The sequence below is a fragment of the Typopeltis vanoorti genome, chromosome 11 (genome assembly GCF_054136105.1).
Source record: "Typopeltis vanoorti isolate ZY-2024b chromosome 11, IOZ_Tvanoo_1.0, whole genome shotgun sequence".
NCBI lineage: Eukaryota > Metazoa > Arthropoda > Arachnida > Uropygi > Thelyphonidae > Typopeltis > Typopeltis vanoorti.
Window position 1 is genome coordinate 52,043,893 of NC_143559.1, and position 25,786 is coordinate 52,069,678.

Consider the following 25,786-nt stretch of genomic DNA (forward strand, 5'->3'; position numbering starts at 1 on the left):
ATCTTCAGGAACATAAAGATATGGTACGTGCACTAAGGAACTAACAAAGCAAATGAGGAAGAAAGTAAGAAACTAATTTTGTTCCTAAAGTCCTAATGGTGCCCTCTTGCGGGCTGATTTGGTAGTCTTGGCAGTTGGGCTGAAGTTCTCATAATGAAAGTCTCCCAAATTTGGGGCAGTTTTTACGGAATTAACAATGCATATAAAGTATATTAATTAAAGATAACTTTAATGAATCACTTCTATATTTTGGCAATGTCACATTGCCATCTTCAGGAACATAAAGATATGGTACGTGCACTAAGGAACTAACAAAGCAAATGATGAAGAAAGTAAGAAACTAATTTTGTTCCTAAAGTCCTAATGTTGCCCTCTTGCGGGCTGATTTGGTAGTCTTGGCAGTTGGGCTGAAGTTCTCATAATGAAAGACTCCCAAATGAAGAAGTGATTCATTAAAGTTATCTTTAATTAATATACTTTATATGCGTTGTTAATTCCGTAAAAACTGCCCCAAATTTGGGAAACTTTCATTATGAGAACTTCAGCCCAACTGCCAAGACTACCAAATCAGCCTGCAAGAGGGCACCATTAGGACTTTAGGAACAAAATTAGTTTCTTACTTTCTTCCTCATTTGCTTTGTTAGTTCCTTAGTGCACGTACCATATCTTTATGTTCCTGAAGATGGCAATGTGACATTGCCGAAATATAGAAGTGATTCATTAAAGTTATCTTTAATTAATATACTTTATATGCGTTGTTAATTCCGTAAATTAATTACCAGTTATGTCTAACCAACGTATAAGTCTTAATACTAGAATAGTGAGGATAGAAGGGGTAAAAAGGGAGTGGGAGTGCTATTGATGATAGAGAAAGAGTTATGTCCATACAAAGTAGAGATGCAAGAGGGAAATAGTGCCAGTGGTTTCGAGGCAGTATGGTGTGAGACAGAGGTGAATGGAATGAAATACTTGGTTGGATGTTGTTATAGACCAGGTAATGTGGATGGTAGTGACTATGAAATGTATAATCAAATCACCCAAGCAAATAAGAAAAGAGTGATCATTATGGTCGATTTTAATTATGGCAATATAGACTGGAATGATAAGATAGCAACTGGAAGTAAAGACGATGAGTTTCTTAAGTTTTGAATGATAACTACCGCAGACAGTAGTTATGTAACAGAGGTCACACGAGGATTGAGGGTCTTGGATTTAGTCATCTCATCAGAGGATGTAATTATAAATGAGGTGTCAAATCATCCACCAATTGGTGAGGATCTCTGTGAGAAAAGGTATGTCTCCTGAGCTCTTTATAATCACCCCCAGTGGGGTGATTATAAAGAGCTCAGGAGACAGCTTGCAGGTGTAGCATGGAATGAGGAGTTGGCTGGAAAAGAGATCAATGCAGCTTGTGGGATTTTCAAACACTATCTAGTAGATGCAATGTCTAAATGTATTCCAAGAGTGAGAAGATTAAATAAGGAGTATGTGTGAAATGGATGAGTAAGGAGATTAAGCATGCGATACAGAGAAAAGGGGCATTATGGAAGCAGCATGAGAAGTGGATATAACGAATTCCATGAGGATTACAAAGACCAGGCAAGGAGGGTGACTTGGATGGTTAAGATAGCTAAAGAGAGATATTATTATTATTATATATAATGTGCCTCCATGGAGTCAAAAGACTCATCGCTAGAGACCCAACATTGATATACTAACTGTTATTCACACAATACCTGTCATACTTCCCCTTAAACTCATTCACAGATGAAGCATTCACAACCACCTCTGGCAATGCATTCCACCCATTTACAATCCTCCACACAAAAAATTTACACTCTTACACAATCTCCAGGGATGACCCCTTCGTTCTCTCCCTTCCTGCGCTGGTCTTAAAAAAGTTATCCGTATCAATCCAATAAAACCCTTTTAATAATTTATATACCTCTATCATATCTCCTCTCCTACGTCTATCAACTAGTTTTTGAAGTCCACAGACCTTCAATCTATCCTCGTAGGAGACATCCCACAGGCCTGCAACAATTTTCATAACCCGCCTCTGAATCCTCTCCACCATTTCCACATCACAAAGAAATCCAGGTGACCAGATCTGTGCACAATAGTCCAAATGAGGCTTTATTAATGCCTCATAAAGTGGGACAACCACTTCCTTATCCCTGTTGGTCAGTGTGTTCTTCAATAACCATGTAATCTGATGTGAAGTTGTGGCAACCTTTGCAATATGCCCTCGAAACTTAAGTTCGCTGTCCACATTAACTCCCAAGTCCCTAGCCTCATGAACTTATTGCAGTTCAGTTCCATTAATATAGTAAACAGCATGTGGTCTCATTGTTCTGAAGTGCATCACCTTACACTTGGCCACATTAAACTGGCGGGCATTTAGTTTAACACCAACTGTCAGCCTATTTAAGTCATCCTGCAAGATATCCACATCATCTGAATTAACTATCACTCTTCCCAGTTTTGCATCATTAGCAAACAAATGGATATCTCCTTTCAAAGTATTCCAAATATCATTGATGTACAAATTAAATAACAGAGGACCAAGCCCTGAGACACACCACTAGTCACCTACTGGACTGCACTCCACCATAAACTACTCTCTGATATCTATCCACTAGCCACCTTCTAATCCAAATCACTAGCCTTGGATCCATACCCATTTGCTCCAATTTATGCAACAGAGTTCCATGCGGAATCTTGTCAAATGCCTTCGCAAAGTTCAGCAGGACCACTGAAAAAAGTATTTCCTTTATCCAACTCCATTGTTACTTCATTATAGAAAGTGAGCAAATTGTTAAGAAAAGATCTACCCTTCACAAAACCATGTTGCTGCTTATAAAGGGGCACCCTTTATAATGGGAAACACCCAGTCCTGAAATGTAATTTTTATCAATTTCTCCAGAACCTTAACCACCACTCCCAATATACTGATTGGTCTACAATTTGCTACCTCAGTCCCTGAGCCCCCTTTATGTAGTGGAATAATTTTCCCCTCTTTCCACTCAATTGGGACTTGATAAGAACTGAGGCTTAAATTAACCGCCAAATTAGGGGAGGCGCTAATTCTCTTGCGTATTCCCTTAAAACATGGGCCGATATGTCATCTAACCCAATGGCAGTGTTAGCATTAAGGTTCTGTAATATACTAAGCACCTCAAATTCTTCTATCACTAGACTCTCATCAGTCAATGACATATTCGGCACTGCAATATCATCAAGATGGTACACTTTTGCAAAATGATCACTAAGCAACTCAACTATTTGATTAGTTTCTGTAATTTCCTTACCATCAACACTTTTTAAAGTCATCCTTCCAAAGTTATTTCTCCTTTTACTTGCCACACAGTGAAAAAAACTCCTTATGATTTTTTTTGGACTCAACAACTAGCTTCCTCTCATAATTAGCTTTGGCCTTCTTTACTATGCAGGTTACCTTCTTCCTGTATCTTGTACTGCTCATGGGAATGCTCATCACAACTTTCTCTTTATCTGCAACTCTCGCTTAATATTATTCCTCCATCTTACTCCTACCTGATTCCTTGTCCTGACTCTGAGAATACAGTCAGATACAGCTTTCATTAAATACTCCTTCATAATCTCCCATGCACCATCAACATCTTTACCCTTTAAATACTCATGCCATAGCACTTTTGAAACCTGACTTCTCAGCTTGTCATAATCACCAGCCTTGCAATTCCACATATAACCCTTCTTAACAGAATATTCAGCACATAATACAATCTTCCATGTCAAGACCACATGATCACTTTCCCCAAGTGGAGATAGTGTATCTAAAGTACTTATTGAAATGTTCTCCGATGCTATGACTAGATCTAACACTTTCAAATCTCTTGTCCCTTCCATTACATGCTGTCTCAGGTAATTATCTCTTAACAATTGTATAAACTCCAATTCCTTTGTTCCTTGAGACCATTCCTTCTCCCAATCTATGTCCCCATAGTTAAAATCACCCATAATAAATACACTTCCTCCACTCATCTTAATAATTTGCCAATGCATACCATCTACATTCTCCTTTATGCCCCTTGGATTACAGCAGAAAGCAATTACATATTTCATCCTGTTCATTTCTATCTCACACCAAACAGCCTCAAATGAACTACCCTCAACATGCATGTCACCTTCAGGCACTTCTACTATTTTTGGCTTTAACACTTCGTCTATCATTAGTAAAACTCCTCCCCCCCATTCTGTCTTCTCTACCTTTCTGAGGATACGTTATCCCTTATATTCAATCCCTAATTAGTGAGAATTAACCAAGTCTCACTAATTCCTATAATTTTTGGCCGAGTAGAACTAAGAAATGACAGAATTTCATCACACTTATTCTGAATACTTCCTAAGGAGTTCTTTCGATATGCAGCCAGCAAAAGAAAAAATGACTAGGGAAGGATGACATTGATTGGAGAAAATAGTATAAAGAGTATAAAGATAGCTATTGCAGAAGGTGTGGTGGAGATACTTAACGAGCAGTTCATAAAGGTCTTTTAATCTTGTGAATGTGACTTCATGGAGAGCTTGAGAGCAGTTGATGATGGGGAAGAGAGACTGACTGACTGTAAGTGAGCAAGAGGTGTATGGGAGTTGAGCAAACTAGATGTAAATAAGGCTGTGAGACTTGATAATATATCACCACGTATTTGGAAGGAATGTCCCAGGGAGATGATGCTGGCATTGACATATTTTTTTAATACGAGTCTTGCACTGGGTCAAGTTCCTAAGGAGTGGAAGGAGGGCAAGATTGTGCCACCTCATAAAGGAGGTGATAGAACTCAAGCATCAAACTATAGGCCTATCTGTGTGTCAGGTGTGATAGTTAAGTTGTTGGAGAAGCTTGTGAGAGCTAGGATCCAGAATTGGGTTAACAAAAATTGTATTATCTTTGATGGACAGCATGGATTTGCTAAAGGGAGGTCATGTTTTAGTAATCTACTTACTTATTACAATAAGGTGACTGCTTCCATGGACAGAGGATACAAAGTAATATACAGTCATCCCTCGACTTACGTCTGGGTTCCAGTCCATCTGGGAGGACGTCAGTCGAGTCAGACATAAGTTGATATATTAAATCAAGAGAGTTATAGGGGTTCGGGAATTAACCGTAATAAGTATACTGTCATTTTAATTTTTAAACATTATTATAAAACTGTATAGTGCATTACTACCACTACAAAATAGGAGAATAATCACCCAAATCTTCCTCCACAATCACATCTTCATTACCTTCCCTGTGTCAACGATCAGGCTGTGGTTGTTTTTTTTCATGAAAATGTGCAATGTGCTTCACTGAATTTTTTCATCTTTTCATCATAAATTTGTTCATAGCAAGCAAATGCATCATGTACTTAAGTAGTGTTCAACATTAGCATCAATGTCTTCAGCCATTTTGAGAACATCACTAACTGCAAAAAGCATTTCTGCAAGACCCTTCACCGTAAATTGTTTAACTACCTCTTCCTGTTTCTCTTTTCCCTCTTCCTTTTCTCGTTATTTCCTCTTCTGCAACAGTTGTTTCTCCAGTTCGGCCAATTCTTCATTGGTCAACTCTTTAGAGGAACTTTCTATGAGTTGAATTATGTTGTCATCATTCACTTCAAGATTCAGATTGTTTGCAGGGTCCACTATTTCAAACTTCAAGAATCATGCACAAGCCTTTTTAATGTCTTTTTCCAAATGCCATTTATACATTGAGAGATCACTTCATCCCAAGCCACAGCAATATTTTTAATCGCATGATAAATATTGAATGTTTTCCAGAATTGCATGAGAGTCTAGTCATTTCCTTCAGTAGCAGAAATGGCTTGTTGAAAAGTTATCCATAGTTAATAAGCCTTAAACACTGCATCGGTTGGATCAATGAAGTAGTGTTTGGAGGGAGAAACATGACCTTGAACTTGGTGAAGATCACTGCTATAAAACGTATGACCTGGAGAATTATCTACAATTAATAAAATTTTAAATTCTACATTTTCTTTCACAAGAGCTTTTTATTTTACTCGCATAACAGTTGATTAAGGCATCCTCAAACAATTTTTGAGTCATCCACAACCTCTTAATGTTCTGATAATGAACTGGGAGTATGCTTCCTAATGTTTTTGAAGATTCATGGATTCTCACTGCCATATCACAAATGGTTTCAGTTTATATCCAGCCACATTACCTGTAACAGAACCATAATATGGGCAGATTTTAGCTTTTTGTGGATGAAAGTCCGCTCGGATATTTTTTTCCGAAACAAGGACATATTAAATATTTGCTGTAGCAAATAATTTTCCTCCATAATAATTTTATCCAATTTTCCCACAAACTCCTTGCGAGCCTTCTCAACACTTGCAGATTCCCATACATTTTCATATCATGCAGCGCAAAACACTGCTTGAATCTCATGAACCAACCAGAAGAAGCATTGATTCAAAGTCATAATAAGGTTTTGCTTTCTCCTTCAACATGCTGAAGAGACAGTGCCTTAGGGATTATGGTCACAAATTTGGTTCAGGTCCTCTATCCATGATGCACGCAGCTTTTCCTTATCACCGATAGGACCTTGTCATTGCTTCATCACTATCGTCGATGTACACAGCCTTCCACAGCCTCTACGATTTTATCCTTATTTTTCAAAATGGTCATCACTGTAGAATGAGACCATCTGAAGTCAGGTGCGATCACACTGACGGGCTTACCAGCTTCGTGTTGCTCTTTATAACTCGCAACTTCATTTCAAGATCAATTGCTCACCTCTTTTTCTGTGATTCTTCACTAGGTTTTTTGATTGTGCATGTAGGAGGCCATGTTGCACAAAACATGGTGAAATCTTTAATAATAAATACACAAAAAGCTATTTCCCAAACACAAAATCAACAGAGGAACTGTTGAAGACATGTGCCGACTGCCAAGGTAGGTTGCCGCCGAAAGTGCTGTTGCCACTGTGCATGCTTTACATTACACTTGCTTGCATCTTGTTTGAAATACCCAAAAATGTTATTTATTTCCTTATGTGATCACGGACGTATCTTTGAAAGGATGTAACTCGAACGAACGTAAGTCTAGGGATGACTGTAATTAGATTTTTTAAAGGCTATTGTCAGATTACTGCATGAGAAGTTGATAGTCAAACTAGAGCAGATGGGGTTGGATATTAGATTGGTGCATTGGATTGAAGACTGGCTATCTGATAGGCATCAACAAGTGGTGTATGGGGGAGTGATATCCATGAAAAGGAAAGTTACTTGTGGTGTGCCTCAGGGGTCTGTTTTAGGGTCATTGCTGTTTAACTTGTATGTTAATGATATTGGTGAAGGTTTGGATGGAAATATCCAGTTGTTTGAGACGATGCAAAGTTGGGACTAACCACAAAGAGTAGAGAAGATGTTGTGGCCTTACAAGAGGACTTGAATAAATTGTGTGATTGGGCATAGGAATGTGAATTCAATGTTGCAAAATGTAAGGTTTTAAGATTTTGAAAACAAAACTGGGATGCAAAATTTATGCTTGGTGAGGATATATTGTCAGAGGTGGAGGAAATAAGAGATCTGGGGGTGATAGTGGATAAGGATCTGAAATTTAGGGGACACATAGCCAAAATTGCGAAGAAAACACAAAGGCTTCTGGGAATGATGCAGAGGACACCGCCTCATAGAAGTAGGGAGATTCTTGTTCCTTTGTATAAGGCTTTGATTAAGCCACACATGGACTATTGTGCCCAGATTTGGTCACCTGGTTTTAAGAAGGACGAAGAGATGTTGCAAAGGGTCCAGAGGCAACTGACTAAGGAAGTTTCTAACCTCTGGAATGTCGAGTATGAGGAAAGATTGAGAAGATGAAATTTACAGTCTAGTGGACAGGAGGAAGAGGGGAGATATGATAGAGACCTACAAGTTAGTAAGGGGTTGTTACAGGATCAATGCTGGAGAGGTTCTACAAAAAATAGTGGGAGATTAGGGGAGAACCAGAGGTCATCCCTGGAAACTGTATAAAGAGGGCGTGAGAAGTAGGTTTTTTTTTCATGCATTGTTGTGAATGATTGGAATGCCTTGCCTAAGCGTGTGGTGTCTGCAGAGAATTTTTGAGTGTGTTTAAAGCAGGGTATGATGAGCTGTGTGTGTGTATGATAAAAGGACCTCCTAGATGAGTCTTTGACTTCATGGGGTCTTGGGTAATAATGATAATAATAATAATAATAATAATATCACTGGCTACACCAGAAATACTTAATTTTAGTTTCTGTTTGACTGTTTGATCCTATGAATTCCAATTTATTAATGAAAGAAAAAATAAGAAGACAAGATGACCAAAAAAAATAATAAATCTATCTTAGCACTTTTGCAATTACAAGCATGATGCATGAATTATGTAAGTAAGTGATTGAACTGAGCCACTAAAATTCAAATTACTAAAATCAGAAAGTTTTATTTACAAATGTATACATTATTCAAAGTTTAAAGCTGAAACATTTTCGCTTTGATTACCTAAAAAAACCAGTTATCACATAAAGAGCAGAAAGATATCAGCAAAATGTTGACTAGTTAAGATACCAAAAAAAAAAAAAAAAAAAAAAAACATCGATACATAAATGAGTATCAATTCTAAGTATTTTTCTAGCTTCTAAAGTGCTTATAAGTTATCAGATATTCATAAAACAATGGCAAACAGCAGTTTGCCACTGTACTGTCTTCCACTGATCTCTCCTCAGTCTTCTAATAAAATAATGGAGAAAGTTATCAAATGTTTTCACTACCTCAAATCTAATTTGTTAACAAATTTTATTTTCACTAAAATATGAACTATCTGAACAAAGAATTTTTGAACAATACTATATAAGCCGTTATGCATATATACTCTGATATTTATATGTGTGAGTGTGTGCATGTATATTTTATAAATAAAATTTGTAAAGTAAATTTATATTATCATTGAATTTTTTAATACGAATATATATTTGCAATCTATCATATATCTAAAATATCCTACATTTAGAATGTCTAATCTATTCTTTATACATCAATTAAGAATCCTTTACCAGATATATGAACACATAAAGTTTTCTTCCTAAGTATTAAAATAATCTTCCTTCAAGACATCTGGAATATATAACTGAAAGCAGAAAATAAAATTAACTACAGCAATAATATAGTCTGTTATGTATACGGACTTCTGCAACTACATATGAAATTAGTCACTAGTGATTAATGACTTAAAATCAGCATTAAAAATTCATTTAGTAATACAAAGTAATACAGAGAGCTATGATATATGTATAACAAATAGGAAAAAATAAAATAAAAAGGGAAAAAAAAGTAAGGGTTACAATAAATCTGTCCAAAATATTCCAAGAAAAGCACTGTGATTAACTGAACATCTTTACAAAAGCCTTATCTACAATCAAAGTTCATGATGCTATTATGATTTTACCTCTCCTTTAGTGTTATACAGTGATCAGCATTCATTTTAGACAAATTATGGACTCTACAACTGTGTTATAACTAACTATTTTAATTTCCCGACGTTTCGACCTTCATATTAAGATCATCATCAATGTACACATATATACAGAGACAAGCTGAATTATATTTCATACAGTATGCTAAAGAGACAATGATTTGATCAATGGTTAATCTACTGGCATGACCTCTAGTGAAAATAGAATTCATTTCATTCATCTTCAAGGCCCACCTTTCCTAATTGGGTTGTGGGGGCAGCAGCTGCAAGAGGAACTTCCAATGGTCACAATCCTCTGCCACCAAGCTCAGGTGTTCTGGTGGGACTCCCAAACGTGTCCAGCCAAGGTTTTGGATATAATCTATCCAGCGAGTCCTTGGCCTTCCACATGGTCTCCCACCCTCTGGCTCCCCCAGCAGGCAAAAGAGGGCCTGCTGGGGGGGGAGCCTCTCTTGTGGCATTCTAACCAGGTACCAGTACCAACGTAAATGTGATCTCTCAACATGGAGAAGCAGCGGTTGAGTATTGAGGGTTTCCCGAATTGCAGAGCTTCTGACTCTGTCAAGTCTTGTCAGCCCCGCAACTCCTTCAAGGAACCTCATTTCAGCCTCTTGGATTTGTGTCCGCATTCTTTTGGTTATTACCCAACATTCATGACCATAGGTAAAAATGGGGACATAGACTATATTGAAGACAGCCAGCTTTGCCTTCTGGCTTAACTCCTGCTTCAATACTACCAAACGGCCAAGCTCCTGCAATATTGTGCTTGCTGAGCCAATCCGAATATCTTTTAAATTAAACTTTTAAGTTTCTTTTAAATTAACTTAATTAATTTAAAAGAAACTACATCAAAGCTATATTCTATTTAAGATAACATCAGAGAAACATTCTTTCATATAGATAGTTTATTTTACAGTAACGATGATGTCCTAATTTAACATGACAATTGTTAGCAAAGGTTAGTCAATTGGTAGAGCCTCTGCTACTAATGCCTCACGCAAAAAGTTAAGCAAGTTTGAGAGTGGTTAGTAGTTGGAAGAGATCAATCATTCAATGCTACTGGCACACTCTCCCTCGATGAGTCTTTGAACTCCCTGGAGGTGTCAAATAATAATAATAATAATAATAACAAAAAATATATTAGATTTAAGATTCTGGATTACCTATGGTTCTATTTATAGTTAACTCTTAGGGAGAAAGGTTAAGTGTCTTCCATATTCTTGGGATTTTTAGACCATCATTATTGTTAAGATTAGGGTGGTTGATAAGAATTTCACAGGCTTCATTAAATTTATGTTTGTACCATGTTTCGGTGTGGTGCAAACAACAGGTGATTTTCCAGTCAATTCTATGTGAAGTGTTCAGGGCATGATCAGAAAGGCCAGTTTCACCATAGTTATTACATTTAATGAGTTGTTTATGTTCCTTTTGTCTGATAGGAATTGTGCATCCTGTTTCTCCTATATAGGGTAGATTACAGGTGCAATAAATACAGTATACTCCAGGGTGGGCCAGCAGATAGAGTGGGTTTTTGGATGAGATGAGTAAACTCTTTAATTTTGCAGGAGGTTTAAAGGTGGCTTTAAGGTTGTATTTCTGTAGTATTCTGTTAATTTTATCTGATGTCCCTTTAATGTATGGAATAGTTACAGTTTTATTGTAATCTAGTTTATCTTTTTTTTAAATGAGGTCTTGTAGAGGATTTTGTCGATAGTATTTTCAATCTCTATTGTGAACTGTATGCATTTGTGTTGTTTGTTTAGGTGGCTGAGAAAAGTGTCTAATGTCGCAGCTATGAGTCCAGATAGCGAAAACATCATCAATGTGTCTAAGCCAGACTTTGGGTTTAAAGGAGAGGAATCTAGAGCATGTTGCTCAAAATATTCCACATAAAAGTTAGCAATGGGGAAGGGATAATAGTGAGCCACCAATCGCATAGTCAACATATCCAACCATGCCTTAAACAAAGATGAACTCTCGCTACTCAGAAAAGGTTTAAACTTTGCCGTAGCACCCAGATCAATTAACAAACTGAATTTTTTTTATATTATTGAAAGAGGCTTAAGATTCATCCCAACTACCACAGTTGATAAAATACGTTTAGAAACTGCTAACATTTTAAATGTAAATTATAAGAAAACAATAACAAGCAACTTAATGAAACACAAATTAACAGCAGTAAAATCACTAAAATTAAATCCAGACATTGTAATTACTAGAGCCGATAAAGGTGGTGCTATAGTTATTCTAAATCAAACCACATATTTAGAAAAAATGAATCTAATAGTCTCAGACAATGTACCTATCAACTTGTTAACTACCCAACCTATAGAATAAAAAATAAAACAGAGAAGCTACTTAAATCATTCACTACATGACCCGAAGATACAGTCAAAACATTACTTCTGACGCTTGTTCACCGAGAATTTATGGTCTACCAAAGATTCACAAGCAAAAACACTCCATTCCAGCTGATAGTCGAAGGTATAGACAGCACTAATTATCAACCTAGTCAAGAAATTAGCATCAACACTCAAAGAGTTGGTAGGTCATTCCCCCTCCTACATTAAAAATACACAACACTTTATAATAAACAAAGACATTACATTAGACAAAGATGATTTATTAGTCAGTTTGATGCCTCTGCCCTCTCCACGAATGTCCCAATCAATGACACAATTCCTTCTTTTACAGGACAAATTCCCTCCCAATATCACGGCGCTCTTTGTGCATGTATTACATTCTGGTTATTTTGTGTGGCAAAATACTTTCTACCTACAAAAAGAAGGCACAGCCATCGGCTCACCATTATCCCCCCCCCCTCCCATTGAAAACTTTTATATGGAATATTTTGAGCAACATGCTGTAGATTCCTCTCCTTTAAAACTCAAAGTATGGCTTAGATATTGACGATGTTTTTGCTATCTGGCCTCATGGTTGCCAGACATTAAACACTTTCCTCAGCCACCTAAACAATAACATAAATGCACACAGTTCACAACTGAGATTGAAAAGCAGAACACACTTCCTTTTCTAGATACACTTGTCACATGTCTTCTTTCTGGCAGTCTTTCCTTCACTGTTTAAAACCAACACATGCTGGCCAATATATACATATAAACTCCCACCACCACCCAACATAGCCAAAATACTATCAACAAAATTTTCTACAAGAAAAGTTATATGCATAAATACCACCTTTGAACCAAAAAGGGTCAAATACCATGCAATTGGAAAATTAAAATGAGTAATACTTAAAGATGTGGAAGTTTCTAGAGGAAAAGAAGGTATGGTTTACAGACTGGAGATGAAAATCAACATCATTAGAATTAAGACCACTTTTTTTTTCTGTTTTTCTTTATGTAGCTCTCACTCATGAAAGGTTTTTTGTAAACCTTCCATACTGTGGGTGGACTAAGGATTTTTATTGATTTTATATATATTTTTTGTATTGTTATTTATTTTTTAGCTGGTCCAGAAATCCTGCTCATGAGACTAAACATGGAACATTTTCAAGCCACTTCAAGGCCTCCAATAAGTGTGGAGTGGGCAATGAAATTCATCTACCACCTAAAGACAATCACAGACATCCATGTCTGAGAGGGATTCAAACCTGTGCATTTGAATCCCTCTCAGACAGATGTCTGTGATTGCACATTAGTAGTTGGAGAACAGATATGCTAACCACTGGATCAACAACCAAGCCAGCAAATATATTTGTGATGTGAATTTGGAAGACATTGGGAGGTTTGCCTTTATCTGAATTTCATCAATTTCTCTCTGCTTGACTTTTCATAGTTTTAGTGTTTGAATTGAAACTGTGAGGGACTTGAAATATATGGTAACAGATTCTTTACCAGGCCATATACTTGGAGAATTTCACCAAAGCAATCGGTGAAATTCTTTCCTCTACATAATTTATCAGTAAAGCATTACAGTTGTGAATAAATATAATATAAGGAGTTAGTAAGAGAGTGAACATAAAGGACATTTTTGATTCATTGACTGATAAACTTAAAAAAAAATAAATAAAATAAAAAAAGCCACGTTGAAGGGTTTGTTTAACCAACAGAACGCTGTTAATCAAAAACCAATACAGTAAAACCCCTTTTTTTACACTTTCCAGGGGACTGATGGAAAAAAGTGTAAATAGCAGGAAAGTGTAAATAGTAGGAAATGTAAAAAACATTTTAAAAAAAGGCTAAAAGATAACTTACTGCTGGTATGTGACTCTACATACTAGATTACAAAATTTAATAACTGAAAATAAATGAATTTACGATTACTTACATTTATCTATTTAAAAAATCTTTAATTGTTGACTGTTTTAGCTTTTTCTGTACTCTTATAAGTTCCACCTGCCTCTCCACAGTGTATAAGTCATTAAATTCCCCATCGTCTCCTGATGCACTTGCAATATACCGCCTCAAAACAGAGATAGCTTCCAATGCTTCTTTACTAGTAGGGACGGTAGGTTCTTGATCACAGTCTTCTTCAACCACTTCTTCCTCACCAGGGTGGTTGAAAAGGATGTCTTCTACACTTGGTACCATTGATGTGATCACACCAGTATCAACATAGTCTTGAAATGAGGAAGACTCATACATCACATACCAGTTGTTGGGCTCTGACATATCTTCTTTTCCCTCCTGTAGTTGTTCCTCCTCTTCCACAAACGTAACTCCTGCCTTCCAGAAACAGTTGGATATGGTTTCAGAAGTAACATGCAACCATGCTTTGGCTACATAATGCATGGCATCAAGGACTGATATGGTCATTTGTTTTGGATCCATACCATTATCATGCCTAAACACAGCTTTTCTCAATAAGCATTTTTCTATATTTCCATTTAAATGCCATTATTTTCCATTAGATTTGGGCATGGATGATGCCCAGATCTAATGGCTGAATCTGGCTTGTACAATTAGGGGGAAAGAACACTAACCTAATGTTTCTGAGCTGCAACTTAGAAACATTAGAGGGTGTGCATCACATCTTCAGGTTGTGCAGCACATTTGTCTAGCAGTAGTAGTATTTTGCGGTGATTTGCCCCCATTTTAGCATCTAGAGCATGCATGGTGGTTGTGAAGATGCTGCTGGTCATCCATGCTGTACTGTTGACATCATACTTAGTAGGCAGATTTTTCACTTTCTTAAAATACCTTGGCTTTTTTAATTTACCAAATACCAGTGGAGGTAATTTTTCTGATCCATCAGCATTGACCATGAGCAAAACAGTTACCCTCTGCTTGCTGAGTTTTCCACCATGACACTTCTCTCCTTTAAAACAATATTTTACTTGGCAGAATGTTATAAAAGAGCCCAGTTTCATCAACATTGAAAATATTTTTTGGATCGTAGTCTTCAATAATAGTCTTTAGTTCATGTTTCTACCGGTTTACAGTTTCCCCTGCGACACTATTACTTTCTCCACACACTTGATTATACACAATATTGTGTCGAGTCTTGAAACGATCAATTCATCCATTTGATGCAGTAAAACCATTAATCCCCAACCTCGCAGCAACTTCAAGCATATAGATGGTACTATACTTTCGCTCAGAGTATAGTACCATCGACTGGAATACCTGACGTTCTCGTAGAAACAAACCATTCCGCCACAAGTTTATCCAATTCATCGTATGTCGATGTTCGGATATATTTTCGTTTTTTTTGATATAGTGCCAAATTGCTTTGCATTGAGTTCAATGCTTGACCTGTTTTTTACTATTGTGTTCAAAGTGGACACGGAGAGTCTAAGATCTTTTGCTAATTGCACATGTATTCCGGCATGCAATCTACATGTCACAGAATTGCTATCTTTTCTTCTACTGAAATACATTTTCTGTCTTTTTTTTTCTCCATGTTACTAACATGGATCATCCACCACCTCAACTTGAAAGCAACTATCACATGCTAAATTACGTAGCAGAAATTGTGCAATATCAATTCGTACTATGATTGAAAAATCACGATATCACTACATCACTGCTGCAAGCTTGCAAGTCGCCGTGTTGGCAAAAATGAAACTACAGCTGAAAGCAATGCCATCTAGGAACAGAACTGCACAGATTTCCGCAGAAATCGATTCAAAAATCAGTGTTGCCACCCGAGAAAAAAGCGCAAATCATGGGAAATAACGTCCACGTCAAGTTGTTAATGGTGGGAAAACAATATATCATAAGAATAGGCCTTAAGATGGGATCAACAGAAAGTGACGTAAATGGCAGGAAAACGTAAATTGAGGGAACGTAAAAATGGGGTTTTACTGTATATTTAGAAATCACTGTCAGAAATAATTTCAAAAATTGGATGCTCTTTACCTATTCAGAATTTGGGAAGCAGTGAATATTATCTGTGATTGAACATGTAATATATAGAAAAGAAAAACAGTTTCAAGATCAGCCTATCTGCCTGAACTTGTAAAGGCATACAGAAGAAAATGAATGAAAATTTATTGAACAATGGCATTTGATTGTTATGCACTCACAATAAATGAAAGCAATGATACAAGCAGTACACATTTGTTGATATTCATACATGGAAATAACAAATACTACCTTTGCTGTTTATGAAGTGGTACCTGGTCCCCATTATGGAGTCAAAAACAAATATGGTCTGGAAGTAAAAAAGTTTTGTGAACCTCTTACTAGATGAATTACAACATTTAATGTGAAGTACGAAACCAAATAAACAAGCGAAAACTGAAGTAAATCACATTGTTAATAATAATAAATAATGATGCAAACCAAAGATGATAATCTGAGAGCAACTTGTCAAATGCTATCCTGGTTGGCCAAGTGGATAGTATCTCTGATAATCTTTAGGTCGATTTTTGTCATCCAGTATGAGACTTCACTTAGCAGGTGGCTTGAAAGGTGACATACTTTGGTCTCTAGAGCAGTGTTTCCCAAACACTGCTCTAGTGCATGTACCCCTATCCCCAGGGGGTGCAAAGCACTTTTTTCTTTTTTGTTAATTTTGATCATCTTCTCATTTTTTTTTTTTTTCAATTTTATATTTTTGTCACCATATTGTCTCAGATTAGTTCATACTTACTCTATAATTAATTATTCAATAAATGAAAATCTAAAGGAAGTTTTAAACAAAACATATCTCTTGGCATGTACCAACTGACCTCTGATAAGGATGCATCTGGTTGATGGCATGATCACTTTTGAACCACATAGTTCAAACTGTTTGCATTAAAAGTTTAAATTCAGATAGTTTTGAACCATGTAGTTGGAACACTCCATTAAATTTTGGAATTATTAGCATCTTAAATTGTGATGGTTCCTGCAAATTGTTTCCATTACTTATGCATGCATCTATGCACGTTTAATCATGTTTGTGTGAAAAGTTGCCTTCATGACGTAGAGCCTCATCTATGGCTAAAAATAACAAATATAGAACTGAATGTCACTAAACTCACTTCTTCCCAACAAAAACCATTCCTTTGTCTCATTATTTATTATTATTATTATTATTATTATTAATAAAAATTTAAATTTCATAATTTTTGTTTCTGCTCTATGTATTGGATTGTATAATGAAAATGTATTTAATAATTAAAAAAAAATGTTTTGCATGTTTGTAATTTATCATAATGCAAATGTTAAAAATATATATCTTTATAATTATTTGTACTTGACTGAAATATTATTATAAAAACTCCAAAATTGATTTTGCCTGAGACAGGAAAGAGCATGCCGGTGTCACTAAAATTTTAAAAAGGGTCTGTGGGCACTAAAAGTTTTATGAAACACTGCTCTAGAGTAGTGCTGTCAGATTACCTAATCCTTAGCCTACCCAGAGTTTTCGATTTGATTAAAGTGAAATAAGCAAGGAATCCTGGAGTAAAGCAGAGTAAAGGAGTATTTGTTCCATTGTATAAGACCCTGATCAAGCCATATCTGGGTAGACAGTGAATGAGTTTAAGGAGTGGTATAATACACTTTGTAGTGCCTAAAGTAGATTTCCCACAATTATGCTCACAACTCCATAAAAATTCTGTGATGATAATAATAACAAAATTAGATTGGTGCAAAAAGATATCACTCACCTCTAATTTTTCTAACTGTTGAAGTTTAGGTTTCGATTCATGTAACTTCTCCAAGAGCTTAAATGAAATAAAATTACAGAATTTACATTATATTGGAACAGAATGCAAATAATAAAAAAAATCAATCTCATTTATTATAACAAATCATCTTATTTCATTATCTTATAAGATCAAGGGAAATTTATGGATCCCCCCCCCCCTTTCTATTGAATGTCACTAATTTATACTTCCTGGAAGATACTGATGCTATTACTTTTATCACAAGATAGAAATATTAGCGATAAAAGATGAGTAATTATTGTCTATAGTTTCAAAAATGGAGTGCAAATTGGCAGTAATTTCAGCATGGTTGTTCATAATTTTTGAGGAGGGGGGGGGAGATAGGAGGTGGAATTACTGATGAAACTTTGGATGAACTGCTCATAAAAATATCTTTAAAAGAGGGAGAGAACAGAAACTAGTGCCTGCATATATTAGAGTGGAATAAATCACTAAAACTTCTGCAATGCAATGCTGGGTGAATTGAGGATTTATAAAATATTTAAGCAGTTGCTCAGTGACAAACTGCACTCTCTCTCTCTCTCCAATAGAAAAAGCAATTCAGCTTTTATAATTATTTATTTAACTATTTCTTTATTTATTTAGAATATTTAACTGCAAACTGTTTGAGGAAGGTCACAGGATGGAAATATGCTCAGGAGATCATTGTGACATACTTATCACATGTCCGGGAAATTTTCAGAGAAAATTACCTAGGTTTCTCCAAATCTTTCACAGCTTTTGTGCAGAAGCAGATGACATAAGCCATAAAAGCTCCTTTAGTGGAATCAATATTGGCAGTCACTAATGAGGAAGAAAGATTTTACTACTGCAAGAATTTACTGATATTAGATTTCTCTATTACTTTAAAATTTTAAAGAGGTCTTGGAAAGACACAGGCTGATATCTGGAGAGTACTGATTTACCTTCCTTTTTTTTTTTTTTTTTTTTTTTTCCCAGAATGGACCAGAGAACAAACTAATTTCCAGGCTAAATTAAAGATGCCAAGAAATTATGTTTTTGTTTAATCTTTAATCCAAGTGGAACAAAATTTGCACATGAAGTATCTTCACAACTTGGCTACTTGTACACTTGCAGGACAAACACCATTTCCGAATATTCCAACTGAAAATTCAGACGAATCAGCTGTGGCAATTTGTCAATTTGTATAACTGACAATTTCAAGTAGAAAGTGGGTACATTCGAATGCAAAATTACACACATCCTTTGTGCGTGATTTGAAAATCACACACAAAGGGGGTCCCATGGTAGTACTCAGCAGAATAAAAGGCAAAAGGCTGCAGCGAATTGTGTTTGACAGAAGCTGTTTTCATAAAGGAATAAAGTTGCAAACTTGGAAGTCTTGTAATGTCTCAAAGACATCATCTAGATGATTTCACATAGGGAAAAATTATTGGAAAGCTTGAAAAAAGCTGCAGATTTACTGATATTTCCAGAGAGTTTTGGAATCTCATAGAGCACTGTATCCAGACATTTCCTAAGAGATTGCCCTCGCTCTATCACGGAGCACAAAGACAGATTTCTGGTTATAACAGCAAAACGTAATCAATGCATCACAGCAGGTCAGTTTGCAAGTTGGCTCCATTTGAGCACAGGTATACATGGATATCTCGACAAACTGTGAAAAGATATAAGCAACAAATTGGCCTATATGCCTGTAGTCTATATCCCTTTATCAACAGCTCATCATAGAGCACATTTTCAGTGGACAAGATACCAATGGACTAATGCACTCTTTACAGATGAGAGTCATTTTAGTCTATCCTCCGATTCCAGATGTGTCATCTGGAATCGGAGGATAGACTAAAATGATTTCAGACCAGATTTTGATCTGGCATAAAAGTGGTACTGCTTATCATCGTGGGAATGTTCTTGAAAGGGCTAAATATAGTGCTGGGCTCATGGTGTGGGAAGACATTACGTTTAATGGATGCACCAAGCTGCAAATGCCAGAAAAAGGGACTTTGAGTGGTGAACAATATTGCCATGAAATTCTTCAATGTCATGTTTGATTGTTCTGTGGTGCTATTGGAAAAGAATTCATTTTTATGGATGACAATGCCACACCACATTGTACAAGAGCAGCTGACACATGATCTGGCATGAAAATGGTACTGCTTACCATTGTGGGAATGTTCTTGAAAGGGCTAAATACAGTGCTGGGCTCATGGTGTGGGAAGACATTACGTTTAATGGATGCACCAAGCTGCAAATGCCAGAAAAAGGGACTATGAGTGGTGAACAATATTGCCATGAAATTCTTCAATGTCATGTTTGATTGTTCTGTGGTGCTATTGGAAAAGAATTCATTTTTATGGATGACAATGCCACACCACATTGTACAAGAGCAGCAGAGATACTTCTGGAGACTGAGGATATTAATCGAATCGAGTGGCCAGCATGCTTCCCAGATCTCAACCATATAGTACATGCTTGGAACACAATACGGAGATGCACTGCCGCTTGAAATTCCCCTCCAGAAAACAAACAAGGCCTTATCCTTGCTCTGAAGTAGAAGTGGACCAGTTTGCCTCAAGAACTCCTGAATCACTTGGTGTAAGCATGGCACAGTGTTGCGAGAGCTGCATCACAGTTCTGGGTGGACATATTCCATACTGAATGTCTCTGCACATAGTTTTCTGTAAGCTTTTTTTTTTTTGCTTTTTGTAAGCAAAAAACTATAAACCTAAAATGTTGTAGTTTTTTTGCAAAAATTTTGCAATTTTTGGCAAAAGTTACAAAAATTTGTAACTTTTGACAAAAACATATTGCAATTTAATTTGTATGAAATTTATAACACATTTTTTTTTTTTTTTGTAATAGAATTTATTAGCATGCTAGCAATAAATTTATGTCCATATTTGGCTGTAGTCATGAAATTTTTTTCATATTTATATGCTATATACTAATGCCAGGAGTATCCGGAATAAGGGAGAGGAATTGGTGGCGCAGATAGCATCAGCCAGGCCAAAAATTATTGGGATCACTTAGACGTGGTTGACAGAAGAGGATATAATAACAGGAATAGAAGTCGCTGGGTACAGCATTTTTCGGCAGGATAGGAAGGGAAATTGTGGTGGTGGAGTACTGCTTATGATAAGTGATGACCTATGTCCTCTAAGAGTGGAGACTTTGGAAGGCAGTGACACTAATGATTTTGAAAGCATATGGTGTGAGGTAGAGGTGGGCAAGACCAATAGGCTTCATTTCGGTGATATAAACATTATTTAAATTAAGGGGATATTAAATCACACATTGTTTTAAAACTGAATAAGAAACTCAAAGATTGGAATTTAGTGGGGTGTTGCTACAGACCCAGGAGTACAGAGGGTGGGGACCAGGAAATGTTTAGACAGTTGAGTTTGGCAAGTGCAAGAAGAATGATTGTTATGGGAGATTTTAATTACAGTAGTATAAACTGGAGAGAAGAAGATGCATGTAGGAATAAGGGATTGGAATTTCTAGAATTCTTGAGGGACAAATGTCTTAGGCAACATGTAATAGAGGGAACAAGAGGTTCAAGAGTTTTTAATTTGGTCACAGCATCAGAAGAGCTGATAATAACTGAGATGACATCTCTCCCCCCACCCACAGCTGGAGAGAGTGACTATGTGGTTTTAACTTGGAAGATGAATAGACATACAGGAGTATCAAAGAAAAGGGAATGTATGTGGAATTATAAGGTGGGTGATTATAATAGTCTTATATGTCAACTTGGGAGAGTCCATGGAGGGAAGAATTGGAAGGGCAGAGATATCATTAGTGCTTGGGAAATTGTGAAGGAATATTTATTAGCAGCAATAGTAAGCTGTATTCCAGGAGTGAAGAAGAGAACATAATTTGGTGTAAAGCGGATGACAAACAATATCAAACAGGAACTGCAATTGAGATTATGAAAGAGATATAAGGAGAGGGGTGGAGAGCAGATGCATGAAACATATAAGACTCAGGCCAGGAGAGTGACTAGTATGGTGAGGAAGGCAAAACTGGAATATGAGAAGAGATTAGAATTAAGATCCAAAGAAAATCCTAGGGATCCTTTCTTTTAGGTTTACATGGTGATCAGAATACATTTAGAAAATTATGGAGACAACTACAGTGTTTGAGTAAAACTTTAGTTTAATATAAACCAAAATCAATTCGATGTTTTGACCTTTATATTAAGATCATCTTCTGGAGCATATACACTATGTACAGAGAAACAAGCCACACTACAATCTACATGGTTTGTTAAAGTTACTGACCAACCATTACAACAATTATTGGCCTGACCTCTGGTGAAAAAAAAAAAAAAAACAATCTTTAGTACATCAATGCTAGTTATAGCCATTATAAATAATGGCTATAACAAAAATACTATTAATAAAGTTCTTCATAAAACTCCTTCAACACAGAATCTAGATTACAGTAAAACCATAGCCATCCCCATACATTAAAGGGTTATCAGAAAAAATCAACAGAATCCTACACCATTATAATCTCAATGCCGCCTTTAAACCATCTACAAAACTAAGAAACATATTCAACTCCTCTAAGGATCCTCTCCTCCCATTGGCACATCCTGGAGTTCATTGCATCTACTGCATCTGTAACTTACCTTATATTAGTGAAACTGGATGTACAATCCCTGGTGAAGCAGGCCTCTCAGATTACTCTCTCAACACCTTACACCAAATTGCTTGGAAAAGTACCCGCTCTTTACACCATACAAAAACTTGGTATGAAAGAAAATTTCAAGAAGCCTGCGAAATTCTGATTAACCACCCGAATATCAACAATAATGGTGACATGAAAATTCCAAGAATCTGGATGGCACATATTCAGCCAACTTAATATTTAGTATCTAGCATACTTTAGGACTCTAAGCAACCTTCAGCTAGTATTGGAAACTATTCCATACCAACTGGTTGCAATTTATATGTATAATCATGTTTTTATATATATATATAAACATGGTGCTCTCCAGCACAATTAATTTTACAACCAATAGATAATAATAATAATAATAATAATAATAATAATAATAATAATAATAATAATAGAACTCTAGCATTGATGTAGTAAAGTTTTTATTTTATTTTTTCACCAGAAATCAGGCCAATAATTGTTGTAACGGTTGGTCAGTAACTTTAGCAAACCATGTAGATTGTAGTGCAGCTTGTTTCTCTGTATATAGTGTATATGCTCCAGAAGATGATATTGATATGAGAGTCGAAATGTAGAGTGTTGATTTTGGTTCATATTAAACTAAAGTTTTACTCAAACATGGTAGTTGTCTCCATAATTTTCCAAAATCCTAGGGAATTATTTGGCTATGTGGCCAGTAGGAGGAGAAATGATTGTGAAAGAATGACATTGTGGAATAAAAATGGGAATAGAGTGACTGATGCAGAGGAGATAGTGTACTTGTTCAATGAACTCTTTATTGGAGTATTTCATCCTGGAGAAATAGGTTTTAATACCAGAGGGATATAGCAGGTTTAGAGGTGCAAAGGAGGGTGTGTTCCAAATACTGAGTATGCTGGATGTCAGTAAAGCTGTGGTATTTCACCACGGGTTTTGAGAGAATGTGCTAAAGAACTGACAGCTCCATTGACCTGGCTTTTCAATGAAAGTCTGCCTATGGCAAAGGTACCCAGGGAATGGAAAGAAGGTAAGATAGTGCATAAGGGCAGTAGCAGACTGGAAGTGTCTAATTATAGGTCAGTTTGTGAGTCATCAGTAGTTGTTAAGGTCTTGGAGAAATTAGTGAGGGACCATATACAACTTTGGGCAGATGAGGGTAATGTTATCTGTGAGAATCAACATGGATTTCTTAAGGAAAGCTCTTGCTTTAGTAATATGATTGCCTTTTATAATAAAGTGACAAGAGCAGTTGATGAGGGAAAGGCATATACTGCCGTTTTTTTTTTGATTTTGCAAATGCATTTGATAGGGAACTTCATGATAAGCTGATACTTAACTTGCAGCACATAGGTTTAGATATCAATTTAGTCAACTGGATTCAGGATTGGCTGTCTGATAGTATCAGAGAGTTGTGTATGGTGGGGCAATATCAAGGAGGCAGAAGGTTACAAATGGGGTTCCACAGGGCTCAGTACTGAGACCTGTGTTATTTAACCTTTATATCAATGATATTGTCAATGGATTACAAGGGGATATTCAGATGATATGAAGCTGGGCAGGGTTATTAGTAATAATGCAGATTCAGCAGCCCTGCAAGAGGATTTCAATAAACTGGACAGATGGTCAAATGAATGAGGATGCCAGTTTAATGCAGAATATGTAAGGTCTTGAAGTTTGGGATACATCGATGGAAGGCTGCATACTTGATTGGAGGAGCTGTACTGGAGGAAGTAGCGGAGACAAGAGATCTGGGGGTAATGATTGATAGAAAACTGAAATTCAGGGAGCATATTGTAAAGGTGTGAAGGTTATGAAGATGTTGTTATGAGGATCGGCTGAAGGAATGTGGACTGCAGAGTTTGGTGGATAAAAGAAGGAGAGGTGATATGATTAAGACTTTTAAACTGCTGAGAGGCAGTTAGAGGGGTTGACACTGGGGAGTTCTTTCACTTGGTGGAACAGCGGGAATGAGCGAGGACTAGGGACCATTCTGGAAATTACGAAAGGAAGCTGTGAGCAAGAGGGTGAGAAGTAGTTTCTTTGCGTGCATAGTGGCTGAATCGTGGAATGCATTGCTTGATAGTATTAAGAGCATGAATGGTCAATGAGGTTCAAGGAGTGGAATGATAGACTTTGTGTTTCCTAGGAAGGTCCTTCCACGATGAGTCTCTTGACTCTATGGAGGCCAGAATAATAATAATAATTATTATTATCGGTCTAGCAACTCACTGATGAAGCCTTGGCTGAAACCGGTCTGGGTAGTGACCTCCCACCATAATGTAATAACAGCATACATTTACTAGGAAATGTGTTTTTACATTATGGAAAATACCAATAATAGCGATCAGAACTTTACCACCTTTGCTGCGAGTTGCCCGAGTTTGTACTACGTACTAGGACTACTTTCATTAGCTCACGCTAGTAATGACCGATACTTTTATAGTTTATTATACTATATTCAGCATGAAACTCTCTGATTCCAATCTTTGAGTTTCTTATTCGATTTTAAAACAATGTGGGATTTAATATCCCCTTAATTTAAATAATAATAATAATAATAATAATAATAATAATAATAATAATAACATACTGTAATAAAAGTTATTTGAATGTGAATGGAATCTTAGCAACCTGAGTATATGTTTTTTTTATCTATTATTTATTATTTTATGAAGTCGAGAACTTTTGCCTTTTCTCTTATAAGGAAACACTTGACGGCTTCTCTTTGGAACATCTCAATTGCCAGCATCAATACTTTTGCACTTTGGGGCCAATATTAAGTAAAAGGATTGCTTGAACAAAAGTACTGCGATACTGCAACAGTTGATCTGATAACCGAGAACTAATCAGTGCACAATTTAAAATGTATGAATTGTCTGTTAGTAAGAAAGAGTCATATGGCTTCATTTCAGCAATGTAAAATTACATCGGCAAAGTGGATAATTAGATCCAACATTATTTCAAAGCTGAATGTTTGTAGAAACTATGAAAAGTTTCATGAGTTGACTTTCCAGAGCTTATGAGAATACAATCTGTGGCATCACCAAGTTGTCTTAAGTCAAGTTGCACTACTTGACTTAAGTAGATAAGGCCTCGGGGATGCCAAGGATCATATTCTATTCTCGTTAGCTCTGAGGTCAACGTATGAAACTTTCATAGTTTCTCCAAATATTCGGCTCTGAAATAATGTTGGATCTGATATCCACTTTGCCAATGTAATTATAAATTGTTTATTTCTGGAATTTTTCATTTAATATTTTTGGAGCAGGATTAACCACGGATAACTGAAACCGTGGATAGCAAACCCATGGATAAGGGGGAACTATGGTATATATATTTTAAAATAAGTTAATAAATTTACTGATTTTTTTTAAATTCTTACATTAGCTAAATAGATAGCACTTTTTGGAACTGTCTGTTAATATTTAATTGCCATTTTGTGATCTTGTAGTGACGATGCCTATGATACTTAGGCAAAAATTCTATGCTAATCAAGTATTTTACATGAGTTTCCTCTGGTGTTAGTGTTATTATTATCATAATTCAGGCTTCCATGGA

The 25,786-nt window shown here is 36.2% G+C and overlaps 1 protein-coding gene across 1 annotated transcript in view; it reads right to left on the reverse strand.

Annotated features, from left to right (window-relative positions):
- LOC150101576 (uncharacterized) overlaps positions 1 to 25,786 on the reverse strand; it is a 91,796-nt gene that overhangs the window by 60,272 nt on the left and 5,738 nt on the right. The window contains exon 2 of the mRNA XM_090400844.1: positions 17,543 to 17,599. Within this exon, the coding sequence (XP_090256970.1) occupies positions 17,543 to 17,599 (57 nt within the window). The remainder of the gene's footprint in view (positions 1 to 17,542; positions 17,600 to 25,786) is intronic.